We start from the raw sequence: 22609 nt of genomic DNA on the forward strand, positions 1-22609 counted from the left end.
ATACCAGGTTTAAACCTTGAAATGACAGCTACAGAAAAAAATATTAGGAAAGTAAGTTTGGCTTAGATCTGCATAATTTCCCCAAGTAGTTTATTACAACTTCAACCTTCCCCCACTGGTACTTTACATGATGGCAACACAGCCTTGCATCTACAACAACAATGAACACAGGAACTCAAGGTACCACATCAGAAATTAATCCAAGCTCCCATGGAGCTAACAGATGAAATTTTTGAGAAGCCCATGGATGGCTATATAATTTCTGGAAATCATTCTCTTTCCCTTCAAGTGGATGGCCCTGTTTATGCCCTTAGAGTTCTCCTGAAACACAAAATACTCAGGAATTATGATTTTAACAGAGCACTAGGAGCATCTTCAGCCCTTCTGAAGAGAAAATAGTGACACCTGTTAAGTGTTGTTTATGAAGGCTTGTTTTGAAGAAGCAGTGGTGTCCTCCTTTCACAAAGAAGTCAGCAGGCCCAAACCTGACACACACATTGGTTTGAATCTGCTGCCTGCAGGGAGCAGCACCCATTTGTGCTTTGGCAGAAATGCCTTGGAAAGACAACCAGCCCCACACCAGGCACTGCTTCCAGTTCCCTTGGGTCTCTGCACACCACAGCTCCTACACCAGAGCACATCCAGCTGCATCAAAGAGGGGTAACAGTGGCTGTGCTGGAGCTGCACTCCCTTCTCCTACCAGCCCAAGGTGAAAAAGCCAAAGTTCAGACATGCAAGTCAATGCCTTCCACATCTGCCTTGCTACTGCCCACATCCCTCCTTCTGAGGTGCCTTTTTTATGCCTTAGTGCAGGAATGAGGAATTCTTCCAGGCTCATTTGCTAAAGTTTCTTTGGTGTCGGTTTGTGTTGCTTCTACATATCAAAACCTTGGCATGAAAGCAGCATGTGAGAAATACCTACCTGTACAAATGCATTAAAATGGTGTTAAATACAATATACACAGAGTAGAACCAATGGGAAATTAAGTGCTTCAAAGATGGTAAAAATGCTACAAAAAAGGTAAAAGGTTGAAGAACACAGTTACTCAAGGCAGCCTTTTGGTTTTTTACTATTTCAGGGCTACTTCCAATTTTATCCTATAACTTACTAATTTATTCCTCCCCCACTGATCTCAATTTCTCTTTCTGCTAGGTTTAAAACAAGATTTAGAATTTTCTACAGTTACACAATATCTTCAACAGAGATATTTGCATTGCTTATATTTAGGTTAAATCCCACACGTACTGTTTACTGCAATACTTGCCTCCTCTAAACACCTATGAAGTTGAAAAGGAGCCATTACACATCCATCATCAGAAATGTGGATGTGATTAATGTAATGAAAGATAACAATCACATTCCAAGCTTACTAGGGAGACGTAAAAACAGTATTAAAATATCTTGTGTATACATTGGATTGCTTTTTACTCACAAGTATGAGGGCCCAGTGTCACACAAGATTTCCCTCCCCTCCTCCAGTGTTCAGTGTTTTAAAGATCACAGCAAAAGTGCTTTTTTGCATTTCTGCCAAGTGAACTTAAATACCTTTTGGGTTTCATCCTACACTATTTTAGACTGCTTATAGTTGTGGCATGTTTTTTTAATCCCTAAAACAGCCTTCAATCTCCTGATGGGCCCTCCAACCCATCATGTTACACTCTTTGACAAGTACTTTGACAAGTTAACTCTCTCAAGAGCAGAGAGCTAACTCAGACTACTAATCAGTATGTTCAACACCAAGAGTTTAAGACCTACTTGTTCTTCCTCAGAAACAGTATTGAAACTCACAGAAAAACCCTCCCAACAGAATTTTCCAACCTATCACCATAGTCTCAGCTACAGGAGACCTCCAATGTTTGCCATTCCATACTTTCTCCCTGCTTCTCACATACCTCAGAAAAAAAACCACAATGAAATTCAGGTCCAGCCCACCAGAAACAGTATTTCTCCACAATGAGCAGTTTAGTTAATCAAAAACACTTCTATCCCCAAATTCTTATTAAGTGAACATATTCTGTGATGATCACCATTCATGGCTGGTTCTCTTCAAACATTGCTTATTGACTCCAAGAAAGAACTGTTTGTTAATGTTTTAGCAAGGGATTAGTTGTTTGTAGCTGTGGGTGAAAAACATGTTCCAGCAAGGAGGCACAGAAGGGCCCAGACTTGTTAATGGGAGGAGGATTCTGCAGAGATTGGACTGTGTAGGTGACTGCAGGATGGGGGAAAGGAGCAGGATCTGAACAGAGTTCACCTATGGGCTGTGGTGTAACGGAGGAGGGAAGAGAGACACACATTATTCACCAAAACAGAGTTGTTCTGCCAACCACTCCTTTAGGCATCACCTTAGATAAACCCTGGCTAACAGCACAGTCTATCAGAGCTGCTCCAGCAGCCTCTACCACGCTGCAGCACAAAGAAACTGGGGAAGAGCAGGGCCTAAGGTGGAAGTCGGTGTGAGGAAACTGATAGAGAGAAGCTGAGAAGCAGATGATGAAAGACTTATCAAAATACTACTAAAAAGCAGAGGTTTTGAACTAGCCATATTATTATTAGCCATATTATTAGCCATATTATTAGCCATATTATTAGCCATATTATTATTCTATTATAACTATTGCAAAACATTCTCAATTCTTCCAGTCACAGTTACCTTGGTCAATAACAAATTAAAAAGCAAATCATACCTGAGTCAGAACATCCAGCTGTCCCATAATATGCTCCAGAGTATTTGCAAGACTGGTCTCCTCCTCTTGCTGCTCATGGGTCCTAACAGAATCCTGAGTTTTTGTTTTCTTATGATGAATGCCACCATCCATTTCTGACTGCTAGAAAAATAAACAGACATGATCTGCTATTGCAATGCAAATAACTGCACAAGGATTGCTGCTCCATGGAGGGTAAACAGTAAAGGACAGTTTATGCTGGGACAGTCTATGCTATTAAAAACAGGGAAAGGAGGAAAGGAATTGTTCTTGCCACAGCTGGAAAAGGAAAAGCTTCTGCTGACTTGTGTGCCTGCTCCAGGTGGAGGGTGGTTTAGTTGTTTTCTGGGGGGGTTTTGTGTGTGCTTTTGGTGTTTTTAAACTCCCACCGGGCAAGGCAAACCTTTGATAAAAATCTTGAGGCAATCCTGTAAGGTTCAAGTTTTCTGTGTGCAAAGAACTTTGGTGTGCTCTTGTGGCACACAGGCACAGACTACAGGTAAGTGAAGATTTACTGGAGCTGCTTAGGGAAGCACTACATCCCAGTGACAGGAATTAAGTAAGCTACCCCAGAGGAGTCTGATTATTGCACTCCAACAGTGAAGTTAAAGCCTCTCTCCATGTTTGGTAGTTGAAAGTAGGCAGACATTGTACCATAGTTAAGTTCAGCAGAAGCAAGATGTCCCAATATGCATTGGAACTGTTTTGATTAAGTAATTTTAATTTTGTTTATATCTTGAACTGGTTTTCCTCCTCAACGAGATTAAGAACAAGTTTACTTTGAAGTTTCAACTGTTTTAGTTATGCAATCTTGAATATTTCATTCAGAATAAATTAAGTTTGAAATACACAAAGATCTCTACTAAAGAACCTATTCTTCTTTCCTTTTCTTTCAAAATGGTATCTTTCTTGTAGAACAAACACTATTTGCATTGTTTACCTGCAACAGTGCCAGTAGAAGCAGTACAAAGAAGTTTAGCTAAAGGAGGTAGCCAACTGGTTAAGCAACTACAGACTTCAGTTTCTCAATTTACACTAATGGACAAAATTTGAATTGAAAGCCAAGATCACAGCTCTCAAAATACTTCTCCATAGCCCAATCCCTGGTGCAGCTCCATCCCATGCACTTATTACTCACACAAAGTTTACAAATCAACAAAGCAAGGAATTCTGACAGATTGAAAAACAGTCTCCAAAAGCTCTTCCACATGTACTTTTTCTAAGTAGAAATAAAGATTTGCCTCTGTCTCTTCTCTCCTATGCAACTGCAGGAATGCATTTCTCACCAGCACACTACTGATTTACCTGCTCCTTTCTGTATTTGATGCCAGATGTGTGCAGATGTGCAAATAAACTGCAACAAGACCAGCTCACATAACTTTAACCACCAAACTGTTCAGTACATCATGAAGATATATACATGCATACAAAAAATTCATATCTCATATATTTAAAAAATATACATCAAAACCCTTGGGCTGATGGGAGCCACTGACTGAGGCCACATAAAGGCTCCCAAGGCTGAGATGCACCTCAACAACACAGGCAAAATATGCAATAAGTAGTACAAGGAGCAGAAATGTGAGTACCTAGGGAAGGTGGAGACTGGAGGGGGTGAGCAAGAGAAGAAGAACTAAGAGGCTGCAGCAGCAGCTTTGACAGGAGAAAGCCTTGCTGCTGGCCACCAACTGCTAGTAAGTAGGAGCTAGTAAGTAGGGTCTTCCAGACCCTGCCCACCAAACCATCCTCCTACAGCTAAGCCTCACATGGCCAGTTCTGCACAAGGAGCAGGAAAGAAGGGGAAGGTTTAAGCAACAGCTGCTTCACAGGGATCACTGTGCTCCACCACAGGCCAGGGCTGCAGCTGGGTATCAGCCACACCGGCCTCTGCTAATTTCCTTCCTCCCACCTGCTTGAATAATTTGGATTGTCTACAGGCCCCTGGCCAACACAGCCCACACTCCAGGTCACACAGCATGGCAGCCACACTCCAGCTACTCCTGTGCTGCAGGAAGCCAAAGAGCCACACATTGCTCACTGATGCATTGATTTAATCAACTAAAATATGTTCTTGCAGAGATGAGATCAATCCAGTCTTAAAAACCTGCTATTTGCTGCTTAAATTTAAAAGTGAAAACAAACAAAACCCACAAATCACTGCTTTTCAATAGGTAACTAGCATAAAAAAAACATTTTCTTTCTATTTTAAGGCTGACTAGCTTATGCTGATGATGTAACTTCAGGCCAGTCAATCATGGCACAGCAGAAAATTTTAGTGAGCTAACGCTGCATACAACCTGCACTTAAAAACCCCAAATGATGATGAGCTATCCTCTTCAAAACCCATTAGAACAAGCTGACTCACAGAGCAGAAAAATGACTGTAGCAACAGATTTTCTCCATCTATCTTTATAGCATATGTCAGACAGCTTTTCATAAAAAGCTTTGGGGTTGAACTCTGAGTCTATATTCTCTTTGTTACAGTTCACAAAGTGTAAGAGTCTGGCAAAGGCAATACTGCAGAGATGTTCCTACACTGATGTTTTAGGGGTCAGGTGGTCCCTCATCATGTCAGGTTGAAGCCAGAGCTGTCAGATGCCATATTCTGCTGCTCACCTCAGAAGCTACATACCACTCCCACAAAAAGCCACCTCCAGAAAGGCCATGGGGGCTCCTGAAGGCAACAGCCCCAAGAACAGAAATATATCTGCATTTAAAAACAGAAACATGACAACATGGCATACTGTCCCATTTCAAACAGCACAGCTGCTTGAAAGGCTCCTTACTGCCCATCAAGAAAATCCCAAAGCTGCAGCCTTCAGCAGTGAGGTTCTGAGTCAGTGCCTGTGTCTAAAGCAGGGACACAGCCAGCCAGCAAATAACCACTGGGTCACAGCAGCCACTTCCAAAAAGGAGGCTTCCAGCTGACCAAGGTCTTTGACCATTCAGTTCTGGAAGTGTGCACCTAGCTGAGGAAGAACAAAGTTGCCTGCAGGCTGAAACATTTTCAAATTTTGTAACAGCAGACTAAATCAGCTGTTGTTCACAAGAATGAATAGCAAACCCCTTAGAAACATAGAGCCTTAGAGAGACTCCAGGAGCCCTTCTAGAGACAATTTTATATAATCTGAGCCAGCCATCAGGAATTTAAATTCTAACAGGTTTAGAAAAACACTGCAAAAATACAAAATTGTCTCAGTACCAATGACCATCATGATTACAGGCAGTGACACCTGTGCTTTTATCTGACTCACCTGTGGGTGAAGTGCCAGCTGAATCCTGGCGACAGGCACCAGGAACAATGGCACTGCTGCAGAGGTTTAATTCATTTCAGTCAGAGTTCAAGTGTACAATTTATTTGGCACCACAAACAAATGTCTCTGCCATTAAATATCTTATTACAACATCTGTGTATTACACCCTGGGAGCAGAGCAAGGAGCAGCTGAACATTAAAGGAAGAAGAGATGAGCAGCTTCAGAATACAATACAGATCCCAGTGACAAAGGGAAAACAGAAGTGATTTATTTATAGCAACCACTTAAAGACAGCACAAGGCAACTACTTGGGGGAAGGGGAAAATTAATCAGCCTTCATTCCAGAGGTCTCTTAGTGAGCCTCTTATGAAAATTGTTCTGGCTAAACAGCATCCTGGCCAGCAATTACAGTGATGATCAGGGGTTGGGGGGCAGGTATGAGCTAAACAACACATGTGCATCTGTAGCAAACTGCAGGAGACAACTAAAAAATGCCATTTTGCTTCTTAAATGGTGATCCTCAGAAGACATATTGATACAATAACCACCCACCTCAGTTTTACACCTACTAATAAAATGTAGGATTCTTATAATTCAGTCCAGAAGAAGTATTTCTTCTTCCTTTTCTTCACCTCTCTCCACTGGAAGGGAAGAATTGAGAGGTGTGAAGGGGGTAGGTTCAGCTCTACCTTTAAGTCCCTTTCAATTAATTAACACAGTATATTTATTCTTTTGAGGGTTTTGTGTTTTGGTGGGGTTTTTTCAAGACAGTATGATGTTGCCAAGAATTGATTTTCAAGTATCTAGAAAGACAGCATACCCCTTAACACACACATCCAACATGTTCAATTCAACACAGACCTTCAATGTATTAAAATTCCCTAGTGCAATCAAATTCATTATCTTAGCTGAAAAAATTCCCCTAAAAACAAAGCAGCAGAAAATACTCAAAGGTGCTGTATGCAGTTCATCTGAACCCCAATTCTACTAATCCAAAGAAAAGAGAAATACCTTTAAAAGTCTATTTTGAGGAGTCATTTTCACTCCAGGTAAAATACTTTAAATGTGTTCCCAAAGAGCAACAGTGACATCCAGTGGAAGCACATCAGCTTCAAGGTAAGCTCTACGGGAAGGTCAGAGGGAGCACACCGTGCTGGACAGAAGGGCTCATGAAAAGATGAGAAGTACCTCAGTCCTCCCTGCTGCACACTTTTAAATGAGCACAGGCACATTTCTCTGGCCTGGAAAGGCATCCCCTCTTCAAGGCAGCACTGAAATTTCTGGAGCAATCACATTCTTCAAGATTTGCATTACTCCCCATCTACTGTCCAGACCAGCATAGGGTAACAACTCAATTTAGGACACAAGTTAAATTAGCTTTGTGAAACAATTTATATGACCATTCATCTATGCTCAACTCTTATGTCAGAATTCAAGTTGCAATAATGCAGGGAATTTGGGAGGGAGTGAGAGAAAAGAGAGGGCAGGTGAAAAGAACATTGCCTACCTTTATTTTTGCTTCAGACAAACGGTACCTTGGGTTTGATGCAATTATTTATGCAGAATCCTCCTCCCTACTGCTGTTACTAAAAAACCACTAAAATTTGGCACCTCTGCTGTAACAACCACATTTCACCATAGGCCAATAAATATTAAGTTCCTGATAAACTCAGGAAGAAATAAGAGTTAATAGGGACATCTCAAAGCCATTTAAATCCCCAGGCACTCCTGTGCCAGAGCCTAAGTGAGGCACTGGCAGGAGGAGGTGGATGAAGCAGGCTCGTGTATTTTACGTGAAACAGCATCAGAGCATCCAGCTCTGCTGACCAGAATGCCTGGAAGGACAGAAACAGGGGAAGAGTTAGTGCCCAGCTCAGGGACTCAAAAATGTACAAAACAGCCTGTCCAAACAGAGAAGGCTGCACTTGGATTGAAATTGGAATTTGCTTGCAGAAATATCAGCATCCTATCTCTGCAAGTGACCCTGTCTGGCTATCTCCAGCCAAGAACAGGTCCTCACCAGAAGGGAAAAGCTGTTCCCACATTTCACTGACTTTCCTCTGTGGTTGAGTGTCTATTGGTCCAGTTTACTTACCCTGTAGTCTGTGTCACTTTTAAATCAGGACAGACAGTAGTACCATCAGCTTCAAGGTAACATTGAAGACAAATGGGACCTTGGCACATATTGCATTTCCAAAAGCACAAATAGTATTCATGTGAAAAGTGAAATGAGAAATAGTAATGCCAGACAATGAAAGCCCAGTGACAGACAAAACTTAATGACTGCCAAGTGTTAAAAAAAAAAAAAGCAAGCCTGTATTTCTGGAAAAGCTAAGGGTGGACTTCAACATTTTAGAATTATGTTTCCTGCATTTTATCTCCCTTAATCGATTTTCCCCTCCCATCAGTCCTAGAGTTTCTTTAGGGAAATAGGAAGAGGTTTTCCAGAATTCAGTATGGAATAATTAAGCTTTGTTGCATAGGTGATGCTAAACTGTCTAACACTGCTCCTGGAGCATAACAACAACAAAAATCTCAATGGAACAGTTTTGTGTGGAAACAAGCCATGATAGGAACAAAAACATAAGAATGAAAACCACTTGTAAGAAATGTCACCAAGAATTGAACTGCTTCTTTCTGGTCCTGATTTTTGGAAAAAAAACCCCAAGAAAATGCAACCAAACATTGAAAAAACAGTGTTTATTCTCAGCCTTGGGTTGTCCAGCTACAGGTTCTTTTACACCAAAAGCATCAGCCTACAAGGCAAGTGATCTGCTGAAGTGGGAACAACAGCTTCCAGCTCATTCCCTTCATCAGAATATTTTTTCTTTTTCCACTGAATTAGGTACATACACACTGTATAACATACAAATCATGTGCATACCTATTTTGTTACTTGTATACATGTATAAAAATGCATGCCATGTATATGTAAATGCAGACACAGACACACTACAAGACATGCACTTGTTCTTACTCCTTCTTCAAGTTTGAATTTTAGCAGAAAAGTTTGAGATCTTAGGAACTTTTAAAGCTTAAGCTAACTTCATGCATCTCCAAGCTGGCACGGAACTGCAGCTTGAAAAAAAACTTTAAAATCTTGCCTCCATCTCACTTCTTTGAATTATGACTCAAGCATTAAAACAAACCTCATACAGCAGCAACCTAAGTGGGAGAATTTACATTAATTAGCCTGAGATGCTGAACTTAAAAGGCAATTTTTATTCTGACCAATAATGACTTGTCAGGACTTGCCTTATTGTTCCAGAGTCTAAGAACAAATCTATTCACTGTAAGATGACAGAAATTCAAAGCTGATCCTCTTATTTCTGGAAGACATCTTGTCAAACCAGAGCACAAGGGAAAACAGTTGTAGCAGCACAGCTGCTCCATCCACTACCAGGCAAAGCTGCTGCAGGTTGCTGCAGTCACTCAGGCTCCTTGCAAAGCCCAGCTGAGGGTGCTGCCTTCTCCTCTCTCCACGTTCTTCACCAAGACACTCCTCCTGTCACTCCATGCCCCTGTCCAAGACCCTCTCCATCTCTTCTTGTAGTCCCCCCTCAGGTACCAGAAGGGGCTCTAAGGTCTCCCTGGAGTCTTCTCCAGGCTAAACAACCCCAACTGTCTCAGCCTGTCTCCACAGCAGAGGTACTCCAGCCCTCTGATCATCCTCATGGTCTCCTCTGGACCCACCCCAACAGGTACACATTTTCCCCACTTTGGGGCCTGCAGGTGGGGTCTCACCTGAGCACAGCAGAGGGGCAGGATTAGCTCCCTCAGCCTGCTGCCCACAGGGCTTCAGATGCAACCCAAGAGACATTTGGCTTTCTGGGCTGCAGGTGCACATTGCTGGGTCAAGTCAAGCTTCTTGTCAAGCAACATCCTCAAGTCTTTCTCTTCAGGGCTGCTCTCAATCTCTTTCTCTCTGTTCCTGTTTAAGATCTGTTCCCTCACAAACCAATCACAAGGTCACATCTCCAAACAGGCTTAGATAAGTGGGTTTCCTTTAATAAAAGGAGAGGCAGCTATAAGTAACCATCTGCAACCACCCTGCTTGAGAAGGATGTAGGGAAGAGCTCCTGTGATCAATCATAGCAAGGCTCCTGTTCATCCCTACAAAGTTTCTGCTGGGACAGCCAGGTAGGATAGAGAACAGTGGAAACACCTTGAGTACTCACCACAGTTTTTCTTTTAAGTAAACTATCTACTTACCTATCCCCCAGGAGGAAGGCAATTGTGCACCAGACTAAAGTTCCTGGAGTGGGAATCCTCAGAAAAGTAAGTTGATAGCAGATGGGGAAAAATAATCATTTTGCAGACCACATCTTCACCACAGACTGAAGATTGGATCCCTGCTCTTGAAAACAGGATCCCTCCCTTATAATGCTTAAAATTACATAAACAGAAGGAGGTGGAGAAGGTGCAAACAAAAACCCACATTCACATCCCATTGCAAAGAGCTGCAGCTCTATGCAATTAAACTGATTCCCAGGAAGGAATTTCACAGGAAGTAAAAAAGAAAAGGTGCAACAGGATTCATAAGTATTACAAATGCCAAAATTAGATACAGTTACCAATCTGGAAGCCAAAAGGTCAAAAAAAGAGGCACATCTGGCCCGTGAGTAATTCAGAAGGAATTTGTTTACACAAGGACAAGCTGACAGGATGAACTGCTGCAGTCAGCATGAGACCATGGGCTGAGCACTGGAGGCACCCGAGGTCACCAAACAAACCCAAGCAGCAAAGGAGAGAGGTGGAGTCAGCTCTGGACATTCTGTGATGGACTTCAGACAACTTTATGATCAGATCACATTTTCTCGAGCTTCTCTCTAATCCTATCCAACAGGACCATTTGGGATAATTTACCATTGAAGAAGTAAGCACAGTTCAAGGCCTGGAGAAAGCTCTTAACCCAGCAGCATCAAAAGAGCCTAAATGTCTGTCTTAGCTGAAAGACACATTTGAAAAGTCACAGGCTGCTTTTGTTTCTAAGTCCTTTCTGCTGAAATGCTGCTCTTACCAAGCTTTCCTTTGTGTAGGTCAGCTATGCCTAGAAATTTGGTATCTTCACAACTAAGTGCCATTTCACTCCATAAGAGCTCGGGATATTTAAAACATTTCTGTTCCTGAATTTCAGGAGAGAACATCAAGAGGGCAGTTTTTTGGCAAGAGAATGTCAGAGGACAGTTCCTACTTCTGGCCTTGTCTCCCAAATTTCACTACCAAGGGATTACTTCTTTCTGAGTCTGAGGTACCTCAGCACAAGCAAGTTTTAAGGTATTTTTCATTAGAAAGTTATATATGGATGATGAGGCTAAAATCTCCTCATAAGCCTTCTCCTTTGCAAAGTAACATTTTGCACAGAGTTACAACATGCCAGAAGGTTCATGTTTAAATCTGAGCAAAAAAACTATATATCAATGCATATTTCCATAATATTTTATAAAAAAACTGTCTACCTACTTAGCTTATATCACAATGCTTTTATTCACCATTTTCAGTGTTTAGATAAACAAGCTTAGATAAACACCCAAGCACTGTCTAACTGTCCATGTGACATCAGCCATTCAGCATTTGCTGTGACACTTTACCATACACAGCCTTCCTGGAATTAGTAACAATAGCAGCAAATCTATCCCATAATGAAACAAATGTCCTTGCATATTCACATCAGCTGCAGCCACATATGCAAAGCTTTCCTTGTACCTGCAAAAAAAAAAAAAAAAAAGGTCCACCACCAAACCCCCCCAAAATAAAACACATTATCTGCCCTCTCTGGACAATAGTAAATCATATGTTGAATGTTTTCATAACTTAGCAGAACAGTGAACACATCCTCTGATCTGATCCTACACAACTTTCACCCAGACAGATCTAAATGCCTACAGTAACTGACCCTAGACAAGTGTAAAAGATTATATTTTTGAAATAATCTGCAAAATCCATTCTCTCATTCTGACTTTCTTTTAGGTCCTCACCACTCAATATTGTAGCATAAAGCATGAATTTACCCTTTAGATTTTAGATCAAAGCAAGCACACTCAGAGGATCAAGGCACAGGACTGCAAGACTTCCTTTCTTCCCATCAGCTTCCCACTGCACACACCAGGAGTGCTTGCCCTGAACTTTGGGTTTCAAGGTTATTATGCAACACTTTAAAGCAACAATTGTTAGCCTATAATTTAAAAGCAAGCATTTATTGCAGAGCTACTACTTCTGATCTAACATTTACAGTCTCACATCTATGCTAACTTAGAATTCACTTCTGACAGCTTCAGTTGTTTATCACACTTTCACATCTCTGCTTTCACACCAGCCATGACTGCAATTCTGCCCATGTGTCCTTCTCTTTCATTTGCATTAGTCCTTGCACAGATCAGTTCTACTTCCAAAGCAAACTGCATCTCCCAAGCCTCTGTATTTACAGAAAACACAAGCAGGTGGGCAGAGCAACTTTGAAGTTTCTGTCCATTGTTACAAACATGTCCAATAGCCTGATTCATCCTGAACTTAAACCAACTGCCTGGGAAACCAGAATCTTCTAAAGGCTCCAGTCTCCCTCTGCCTAGGGAAGTGAAAATCGGTTTGGAGCAAGTTTGGTTTTAAGCTCACCAACCCTGACAATATTTCATGACCCTTATCCCACAGCCTATTTAGGACTCTTTTTCCTTCCTATTCAACTTGATGACAAACTAGTTTTGATGTCTATATTCAGTTATTCTTTCTTGCATGTTAGTCAGCCTTTCTCCATGAGAAACCAGATACTGCACTGAGTGGTTTTACACAGCCACTGTTTTCATTAATATCCGTGCCTTCACAATGCTTAACAAAAAAAATTATACAGCTACACAACAGTAAAAGCTCTCCTTGGAAAAATATTCTCATGGACTTAAGGGTGAAAACAGTTTCAAGATGCGTCAAGAATAGTGTTCATGTGTTTTAGGGGTACCAAAACTAAATAATAACCCATGTGCCTATTTTAAATGTAATTACATCCTGAAATGTCTGCAAAATCTCAAGATTATTCAATAGGCAGAATCCTGGCACACTAACACAGCAGTAGAAAAAGGAGTAGGTTCACTTTTCATTGAAGGAAAAGGTGACCTTGGCATGAAATCAGGATCTGCAGGTGGCAGCATCAAGTCTGAATTTGACAGAAAATAACTATCTCACCTACCCAAAACCCACCAAAGTAAGCAATTCACTATTAAAAAAGCAAGCATTTGGCTCAATACAAGAAAGAAATTAAAATACAGTGAAATTTAGGCCTTGCAGTGAGTTGTAGGAGTGGTAGTACTCTTAAAGAGCCCAGCACAATCTACTTCTAAAAGATACAAGACATGACATTCACTTAAAAGAGGAGACTGACATGAGTGTATAAGTTACTATGGAGCCACGATCTTCATGCTCAGGTTATACTTAAAATAGAGAATGAAGCCATTTTCAGATATCAGTTTCTTTTTAACAGCAAAGAACATTTCAGATCAATTCTAAATTTAATCTTAACCTAGGGTATTCAAATGTCTCAGAGGACATTATTTATTCTTCTCCTCCTAACTTAAGCAATTTTAACTGCCTCAATCCAAGGATATAGTACTAGCTATATTTTGCACCTCCCATGCTGCATGCCCAAGCCAAAGCTTGCATTTGGATGGCAGTTTAAGAAAACTCCTTTGAAGTAATTTAGGACCCCAAATCAAAATATCTTTCTGCTCATGATTGAGCATGGATTCAATCCTGCCTCTACAAATCCACAGCACCTGGGCCAAACCAACACATGACACCTCAGAATCTAGAGTGCCTTGTTTCCTAGAGGATCAGGGCATCACTAGAGCAAACCCTGTCAGCCACCAGCACATGACACAGATTTGCTGTCAGTGGCACACAAACAGCTGGTCTCAGCAGCATCTACTGGATGTTTGGCCAGGTAAACCCTCTTCCATAGGGGAACACTTGTGTTGGAGGGACAGATGTTCAAGGTGGTTAGGCATTGTTCAAGGGATTTGTTCAGCAGCCCCTTTCAATGGACATCTTAAGGGGTTTTATAATGAAAAACTAAGTTTAAGAACAGCTCAGGGATTTTCTTCCTTTCTTTAAAAGACTACTGGATAAGATGCTCTGGCAATACAGCAGCACAAGGTAAATTTACCATCATTTACCATCATTTCCCATTAGCTGATACCTTGTCTACATTTTTTAAGCAATTAAGCATGCTACAAACCTAAAGTGTTATTTTTCTCCCAGAAAGGAGGTATCTATGCTGTATTTCAGCCCAGTATTACACTATGCCATATTTTAAATTAAAGCAGATAGAGTTCAAAGCTAGACCAGTTCAATAGGCTAATAAACAAAGAGGTCATTGGACTGATAGTTTCATAGCCTGCATAACTTTAGAGTTAGAACAGGAGGGGAGGAAAAGGAAGAAGTCAGATTTAGCTAAAACCAGCCAAGGACCAATAAACACTTTCACCTCCTTCCTCATGTGACTGTTTCCTCCCATGCTCTCCCACTAACCTACATTAACCAACCTCAGTTTTGTTTGCTTTCTTTACACAGCACTCCACATAGCAGGGCATCTGATTTAGAGCTGCAAACTCAAATCTTGTTCATCTCAAAGTACTGTGGCTATTTCAGTATCTCCAGCAATGGACTGAAACCATATTAAATAAAAACACTATTGTGTTTGAGAGATAACTTTAGTACCCCAGTAAAGATCTAAACTGATATGGTCAAAGACACTGCCACAGAGCAAGAGGCACTGCCTAAAGTTTGCCCTTCAGTTGGGGCAATGCCACTTATGCACAGACCCCTGCTTCACAGAAAGCCTTTCAGCTTACAGCTCTGCTGAACAAGATTAACTAAAAACTAGCCATGGTAATAACATACAGCAGAATCCTATCAGTATATCCAAATGTATCAAAAATATCCAGAGATTGACAAGAGAAAAATCAAGACCTTTAAATGAATCACCACCGTGTGCAAAAATCACAGCTTTTACGGGCAGCAGCTTTCAAGGGTCATTTTGGTAACAGCCAGCATCTGATGCACTGATCTAAGGTGCACTCAGATCTGTGCATCACTGAATTGCTCAGCTGCTGGATTTATCCTCAGGTACAGTCAGAACTCAGAGGTCTCAACACAATGATTCAGGGAGCAGATATGAACTAATGTCTCCAGGTATTCAGGAAAGAAGCTCCAGTACAATATGTCACCTATTTGTCATGTGTGACACCTACTCAAGGCAATTTTTTTTGTCTTTGCTGACTGTCAGTGAAAAGATATCGTGAATTCTATTTTCAGGACTGACACCAGCCTGAAGGATTCGTGTCAGCTAGCAAAGCCAACTTCAGTTGTTGCTTACATCTGCTTTTTTGGTGAACTATCATTCATGTCATTATGAACCACACATTCCTAAACAGTGGCTGTTACTAAAAAACACATCTATACATGCACTAAGTTTATCTTCCTTTTAAGATCATTATATATAATTGCCCTGTGAAGTAAGTACAGTTAAACAAAAACAAACAATACAAGGTTAGTTAAAAAACAGATGTCTTGCAGCTCAAATAAACAGCACAGAAAGATGATTCCATGGTTCAAACACCTGAGTGTACTGGAAAGGAACTCTCCACAATTACTGGCTGCTGACCTACCCCAGTGCCATGGGTCTCATCCACACTGCTGCTGTATTTCTGGGGTTTCACTACATCACTATAATCAGCATCAAAGTTGGTCTTCCACACCATCACCTGCAGAAGAAAGTTAACTCCATTAACATTTCCCAAGTTTGCTTATAGGTCATTTTTTTCAACCCTTCAGAGAAGAATCAGCAAATCCACAAGAAGTTTCCCTAGAAGAGCTTTGCCATTGATTAAATTAAGGATGTTGTTTGTAAATATGCTACTAAATACAGACAGTTTAACTGAGTTCTCAATGGATAAGTGACCTCTTTCAGCATTCTTTGGGTCAAGAACATCATTAAACTAGAAGGACCAAGAGAACTTCAAAGCAACATGAAGAATACACCATTAAAACCACAAACATTTTAAAATAGCATGCTCAGCATTATAACATTTATCAGCCACAGCCCAACTCAGTCACTCATTCATCATGAGACTCAGAGGAAAAGGAGAGTTAGTACTAAGACCAGCATTAAAGAGCTTAAGCTAGTTTGTCAGCTGGACACCAAACTTAAATCACAATCCATAACAATACTGATTTCAGAAAAGAGGCCTCTGACACATGAATCACTTCAAGATATCAAGAGGAAATCCGTGAAATAAACCCCTCAGCAGTGACTTTACAAGTCTAAAAAAAGTTAAAGAGCAATCAATCAACAAATTCAGAGGTCTGAAAGACACCCAAGTATCCAGATAGCTCATTTGGTTATCAGAAGGAGCATTTATTCTTCATTTACAAAATTGCACCAATAAAAGCATTTTTATTTCATTGTTGCATGGTTAACCAACAAGGCCATTCTACTGTGCAACAGGGAAAAAAAGTGATGTTCTTAATGAATAGACAAATCTGTCTCTTCACAAAGGTGCTGTCAGAGATGGGCATTGCCACCTGGTCCAGCCTGGGGATTAAGAGCAATGCAACACAGCTCTTTGAAGACTGATGATCCTTGCTCAGACCACTGCTTTGGGTTGAAGTCTGTCTGTCTTCAGCAGGGCAACTCACTGTGCTAAAACCAGGACATATTTGCAGCACAGGCTGGGCCTGATTGCAGTTTGGCAATTGAATATGGGTTTCTTGGCTACATGTCTTATATTACCAGAAAAATAATTGGGTTTGACCTCCAGATTTTTGTTCATAAAACAGCAAGTTGCTTCAGCATGGTCCAGACATACTGGATAAAAGTTACACTTTTGCTTTCCCCATTGTTCAATGGAGAACAAAAAGTAGCAGCTTTTAAGGAAATGTGAATCTGGATTATAACTCAGAAATTAATCAGGTACCTGTTCATCAGAACCTCCAGAGGCAAATAGGTCTCCATCTCTTGAAAATGCTACACAGGTAGCTGGTCCCTGCAAACACATTTAAAAGACAGGTTTAAAAAAAGAGAAAAGAAAATTAATTGTTACAATGTTCCATTCATTACAGCTTTACAAGGTATTTATCATTTGACATCAGCAATCTAAAGGCAAAATTTGAAAAGCTCTTACCTGTCAGGTAAATGGGCCATAATTAAGATGCTCAGCTTGCTGGCACTTACCATTTCCCACACTTTTGACCCCAGTTTAAGACACCCACTTTTCAATATCTATGGCAGAGACAGGAACAAACCAATTTTTATAGCACCAGGCTTTTTCTTGTTCCCCTCAAACATTCCCTCTTCACTTTAGAATTAGAAATTTCTAAAACTCCTGTTCATTTATTAAAAGTGTTGAAACTATGAGGGTTTTGTATAGTAGGCTGGCTTAAACTGCTTTTCTCTTAATAGTCTGATAGGAGAGATGCCAGAGTTAAGGCAGCCAGGATCACCTCTGCACAGGACTTGCATTTTGAAGAAGTCATGCTTAAAACATTCAGTTTAGAGAGACTTTAAATGCTTCTGAGTGCTACAGCACACCTTTCACACCACACAGCTAGTTCAATGTGTTTTCCACCTTCCAGCAAGCACACAGGAGGGTGCACATGGCAGGCTAAGGCAGGAGCTCTGAGCTGCAAACAGAGCTGAGGAATTGCTACGGGTGTTCGAGCCCAGGCACAACAGACAAACTGTTCTGCTCAGAGTAAACAGCTGAGAACCCAGATCCTGGAGTTTTATGTCAGCTGCTGAACACATTCCTCTGCAGAATGTTCAGCAGCAGGGGCAGAGGTCAGAATGAGAACTTCCAGAGGCTGCCTATGGAGCTGGCTGGGGAGGGTTGGAGGAAACACCAAAAACAACCAGGAAAGCCACAACCACCAGAAACCTCCATCACATGATCATCCACCTCCTGGCAGAAGCAGTTACCCCCTTTCAAGTAAGACCATGTATCTCAGAAAGCAATTAAGAAGCTTCTCCTTACCCTGTTGGAAGGAGACACAACTGAGTCCACATCTTTCTAATGGACACTTGCATGAAAACTTCACACCCTTTCTTTGCCTTCTTTGTAAAACTGAATTCAACATAATAAATCCTGAAGATAGACAAATACCCAAAGACTGCATGTGAGATAAGCACACAGCTGTCACTGCAACCTGTGCCCCACAGTCCTGTGGGCATCCAAACATGCTGGCACAAGGTTATGGCAGCAAAACCAGAACCCTGCTGTGCTCAATCCCAGTGTGAACAGTTTTAGCTTCCTTAAAACACAAAGGTGTTTCTATATTATCATTTAACATGCAGTGATTTCAAAATACTTTGAGGCCTCCCCTAGCAACACCTCACTAGAGAGGACTTGCCAGGAATGCTCCAGTAGCAGCAGCTCCAAAGCGCAGGCGCAGTCCCTGCTGTGACTAAGCTCACTCACCTGACACAGCAGTAACTAGGGTAGGTATTTCACACCAAAGACACTGCCATCAACCAGCTGACACAAACTGTGCCTCTGCCTTTGTTCCCATCCACCTACCCCAGTGCTGAGCTCTCTAATCACGTGTCAGGAATGCAGGCTCTAAAAAAAATGCAAAAGCCAAAGACAAGCAGTAAGAAAGGGTAGAAACAACTCCACAGCCAGAGAACTGCAGTGGTGAATACTGCTCCAAGAGAACAGAGGCTGAGCATACAGAAGCTGCTCTTGCACTATAATAAACCAGTCAGAGTTAGGAGGGCAGAAAAAAATTTAAGATAAAGTGTTCAGGAACAAGCACAACGAGGAATACTGGAAAGGAGCAGTGTTTCCTAAAAATATTTTTATCAGTCTAAATATTTCAGTGTATTTAGACAAAATCTAGTACAACACAAATCACATCAAAACAGGCAAGGAACTGACTCCAAAGTCATGGCATTCTGAAGGGAAAAAAAGTTCAACAGAACATATTCTTCCCAAAATAGAAAATTATATCAAAGACTGAATGTGCCTTTATAAATTGAAAGAAAGGGAACAAACAAGTCTACAGACGCAACATCCTCTACAGATTTGTTGACATAAGTTAAGTGAAAAAGTATTCCTGCTCCATACACTCCCAGAACTCTTCCAAGATACAACAGGTTTGCTATAGCAACAGTTTGCCAAATGCCCTTGCAATTTAATACTGACACACCAAACAAAAATAAAAAGCTACATTTGGCAGTTATTAGACACAGCCTAACTTCCATTTGTCCCAGGAAAGCACAGCAGAAATGCAACAGATTTCTGATGAAGATCTGGGTAACAGACATGAGATTGGAGAATGAAGAATTCAAACCTTTATTTCCCCTCTTTTTTAACTTACTGCTTGCATTAGAAGTATCAAAAAGTAGCAGTTGCGTATTCTTCTACAGAAGTTGTAGAGAATTTTAAGCTTATTTCCCACATAACTAGAACTCGTGGGATGCAGCAACCTTCTTCTACTGGATCTGTAGAAGGATTTTACCTTCTGTAGCAGGATCAAAGAGCCCTCTATTAGTATTTCCTGGAGGTTCAGAATATCCAGTCTGAACCCCCAAGGTGCTCCACACAAGCTGCTAGCACCAATCCCCAAACTCCAGCATCTTCTTGCTTCAGACTAGACAGCAAGCTGCAGGAAGAAAGGGTTGGGCTATGACATACACCAAGTCAGCGGTAAGGAACATTTCTGTTTAATCCTCAGCAGGTCAATGTCAGGACTGCCAAGCTTTTGTGCATGTCCAGTAGAGTCTGAAATTATAACAGCAGCTTTAGTGATACTGGGAGAGCTGCAGGAATTTTGAAGAAAATACAGAAGAAAGCAACAAGTTACCCACTGAAATTGCTGAGTGAGAAGAAAATGGCCACTAATTGACATTCAACTCATCTCCTCTAGTGAAAGAGTACGAGGCTCTGGTTGAGTAGAGGCAAGTACCAGAGAGCCTTGAAAAGGACAAATAGCTCAAACACTGGATGGAGCAAAGCAGCCATAAAGAAAAAGGAAGCCACAGAGAAGGAATGATAACAGCATCAAGCCTCATTGTTTGCTGCAGCATTCCCAGTGAACACAGCTCAGGCAAGGTCAGATATGCATGGCATGGCAGCTGAAACACCAGGTGACAGCCCATTTCTAGCTGCTTGCACAGGTGAGAAAGGTGAGGCCCAGCAAGTTACATAATTTATGTGCAGAGATAGAGACTACACCTTCTGCCTATTTTCCCACTTCCTACAAAGGAGGTTGGTGACTGCAAGGCCTTTATTGCCCTTGCACTTCCCAGGTTGATCAGCTTACATAAAACATTACGTTTGGCCTTCAAAATAGATGGTGAGACTATTCTGAATGACTTGAATGCATTAATCACCAAGAGGGACAGGATCTGAAGCCAGGACACAGATTACACCACCAAGTGACTGGCAGGATGCTAATAGCATCAGTAACAACTGACACAGGGGTGACATAAGACAACAGGAATAGCATCCCTGAACACAAAGCTTTCAAGGGTAGAGCTAAAAATAGATGTCTCTGAAAGAAATACTTAAGAGAAAGGCCAAGAGGTTAGTCTGGAGAAATATGACTGGAGCCCAGAGTCACACCTACACTTAGGCAGCAGATGAATGTGTACCATCCATAAATAATGAGTGGACAATCAGAGAGAAATCCCTCTTGAATATCCTTTTCTCCTCCCAGAGCTGCTGGGCACAGAAGGCACAACACTTCAACAACAACAGGGCCAACACCAACAGCAAGTCAAGAGAGGCCAGACTTTCAGGCTTCAGCTAGGAACAAAGCTAACATTTCAGCTTCACAGAAAAAAACAAGAACCAGGTTGGAGAGGGTCCAGGGATAAACCAGAGAAGAGTAGTTTAATGATGCACTGTCTGCACTATGAAAGGAGAGGCAGTGTGGAAGGAAGCTAGAGAGACAAGTGGGGTCAAGGATGCTAGCAGATTTTTTCTTTTTTTGTTTCAGTCCTGCAAGAAACCAATGCATAGTAGAGAAAAGCCATAGGTAAGAGAGCAAGGAAAATGCTAAGAGTTGGAATAAGGCATATCTAGAGGATGCTAATAGTTGAATTAAAGGAGAGCTTCCTCGTCCACTGCCACAAAAGGCGATGTAAAAGTGGGAGCCAGTACATTCAGCCAAACTCTCCAGGAACAGACTAACTAGTGCAAAGAGAAACAGGAGACATGAGAGGAGACAAGGCCTGAGAAGCAAATCCAGCAGCAACCACACTCTGGGATCCCAGCCCTGGCATCATCAGTTCCAGGCATAAAAGAGCTAAGAACAAACAGAGCAGTCATTGCCACTGTTGACAGTGCTTTCAGCTGCTTCATGCATGGGAGGAGAGGGCAAGTCACATGGCAAAGGAAGAAGGGAAGGGAAGCAAGCAGAAAAGCACAGGGAACAGAGGTGGCAATGACAACAAGGATGTTTTCAGGTGGAATACCTCTGACAAGAAGCCCCAAGGATTCTCAGTACACTGGGCTTTGAAAAATTCCTGAGCAAGACTGACATGTTTGCATCCTCCTTCACCAGGGAGCAAGAACTACAACTAACATAGGGCAAATTTATACTGGCATCTTACAGCTGAATCTGCAGCAGCTTTAACTCCTGAAAGTTTCAGTCTATAAAAACATAAGGCAAGGACAGAGAACCCGTATTTCCTTTCAAGACTCAGAAATGCTAGCCTAAAGTCAATTGCTTGTTGTTTGCAACACACATCTTTCTTTTTTATTTGACTTCTGTGTAGCCCAGAGATGTCCCCATACTCTTCAAAGAGGACAGGCCTGCACAGATTTTAATGCCACCTAGGCAGGGCTGGCAGCTGACAGTAAAGGAGCACATTTTTTTCCTTTGCACTTGCTCAGGAAACCTCAGTCAGTGAGCAAAGGAGGGAGCATTGATGTTGCCCAGGTAGGTAAAATGTAGCTACTTCACAGTTCAAGTCAAGGTTGCTTGAAGAGTTGTAACTTTGCATTTTCTATCTTCCTATTTATGAACATAACCATGAGATGTTTTCTAAATATTTACTGAGAACTTCCATTCCACTGAGGAAGTCAGTCTGGAACCACTCCAAAGGGCAGACAAGCACCATGTACATACCTGCTCTCCTCTAGCAACTCTCTGGGGTGGCTTAGAGGCCTCAAAACATTCTGTTCTTCAACAGTGATTCAGTACTAGAGGTGGATTTACATACCAAGCCAGTGTCTCATCTGTATGGAATTAGATAAGGGCACTTCACAGTTTGAAGCACTCCAGAACCAAAATATGCAGCACAATACAGAATGATATTTTGCAGCTGCAAGATGTCAGCTCCAAATTGCAAACTTCTATCTCTAATGATCCTTCTGCTACAAGAGGCCAGCTACATTTCAATTAAAGACAGCAATGTAAACTTGGCCAACCTCCCCATGTAAACCACAGCTAATCAGCTGCTAACAAATTTCTGGCACTCCAGCAGTTGCGTCAAACTATGTCTAAAGGACCTCAGGGTTTTTTTCCTTCAAGTGTCCATTTGCATGCAGCCTTCCCAGAACAATGTAACAGCAGCCAGCTGTCAAAGCAGGAACAAAGTGTCAACCAGAACGTTCAACCTCAAAAAGTCACAACTCAAGAACATGTTCAGAACAGG

At 41.5% G+C, this 22609-nt stretch overlaps 1 protein-coding gene across 5 annotated transcripts in view; it reads right to left on the reverse strand.

Annotated features, from left to right (window-relative positions):
* Positions 1-22609, reverse strand: part of POC1A (POC1 centriolar protein A) — a 53906-nt gene that overhangs the window by 9438 nt on the left and 21859 nt on the right. For 2 of the 5 annotated variants that reach the window (XM_036391213.1, XM_036391211.1), the window contains exons 8-10: positions 16923-16991; positions 15615-15710; positions 2689-2826 (exon numbers count right to left, since the gene is read on the reverse strand). In XM_036391213.1, the coding sequence (XP_036247106.1) occupies positions 2689-2826; positions 15615-15710; positions 16923-16991 (303 nt within the window). Of the gene's footprint in view, positions 1-2688; positions 2830-8644; positions 11668-15614; positions 15711-16922; positions 16992-22609 lie in introns of those variants that run through there. The other 3 variants (XM_054516081.1, XM_036391210.1, XM_054516082.1) reach the window with 2 other exon arrangements.

The sequence above is a fragment of the Molothrus ater genome, chromosome 11, assembly GCF_012460135.2.
Source record: "Molothrus ater isolate BHLD 08-10-18 breed brown headed cowbird chromosome 11, BPBGC_Mater_1.1, whole genome shotgun sequence".
Lineage (NCBI taxonomy): Eukaryota > Metazoa > Chordata > Aves > Passeriformes > Icteridae > Molothrus > Molothrus ater.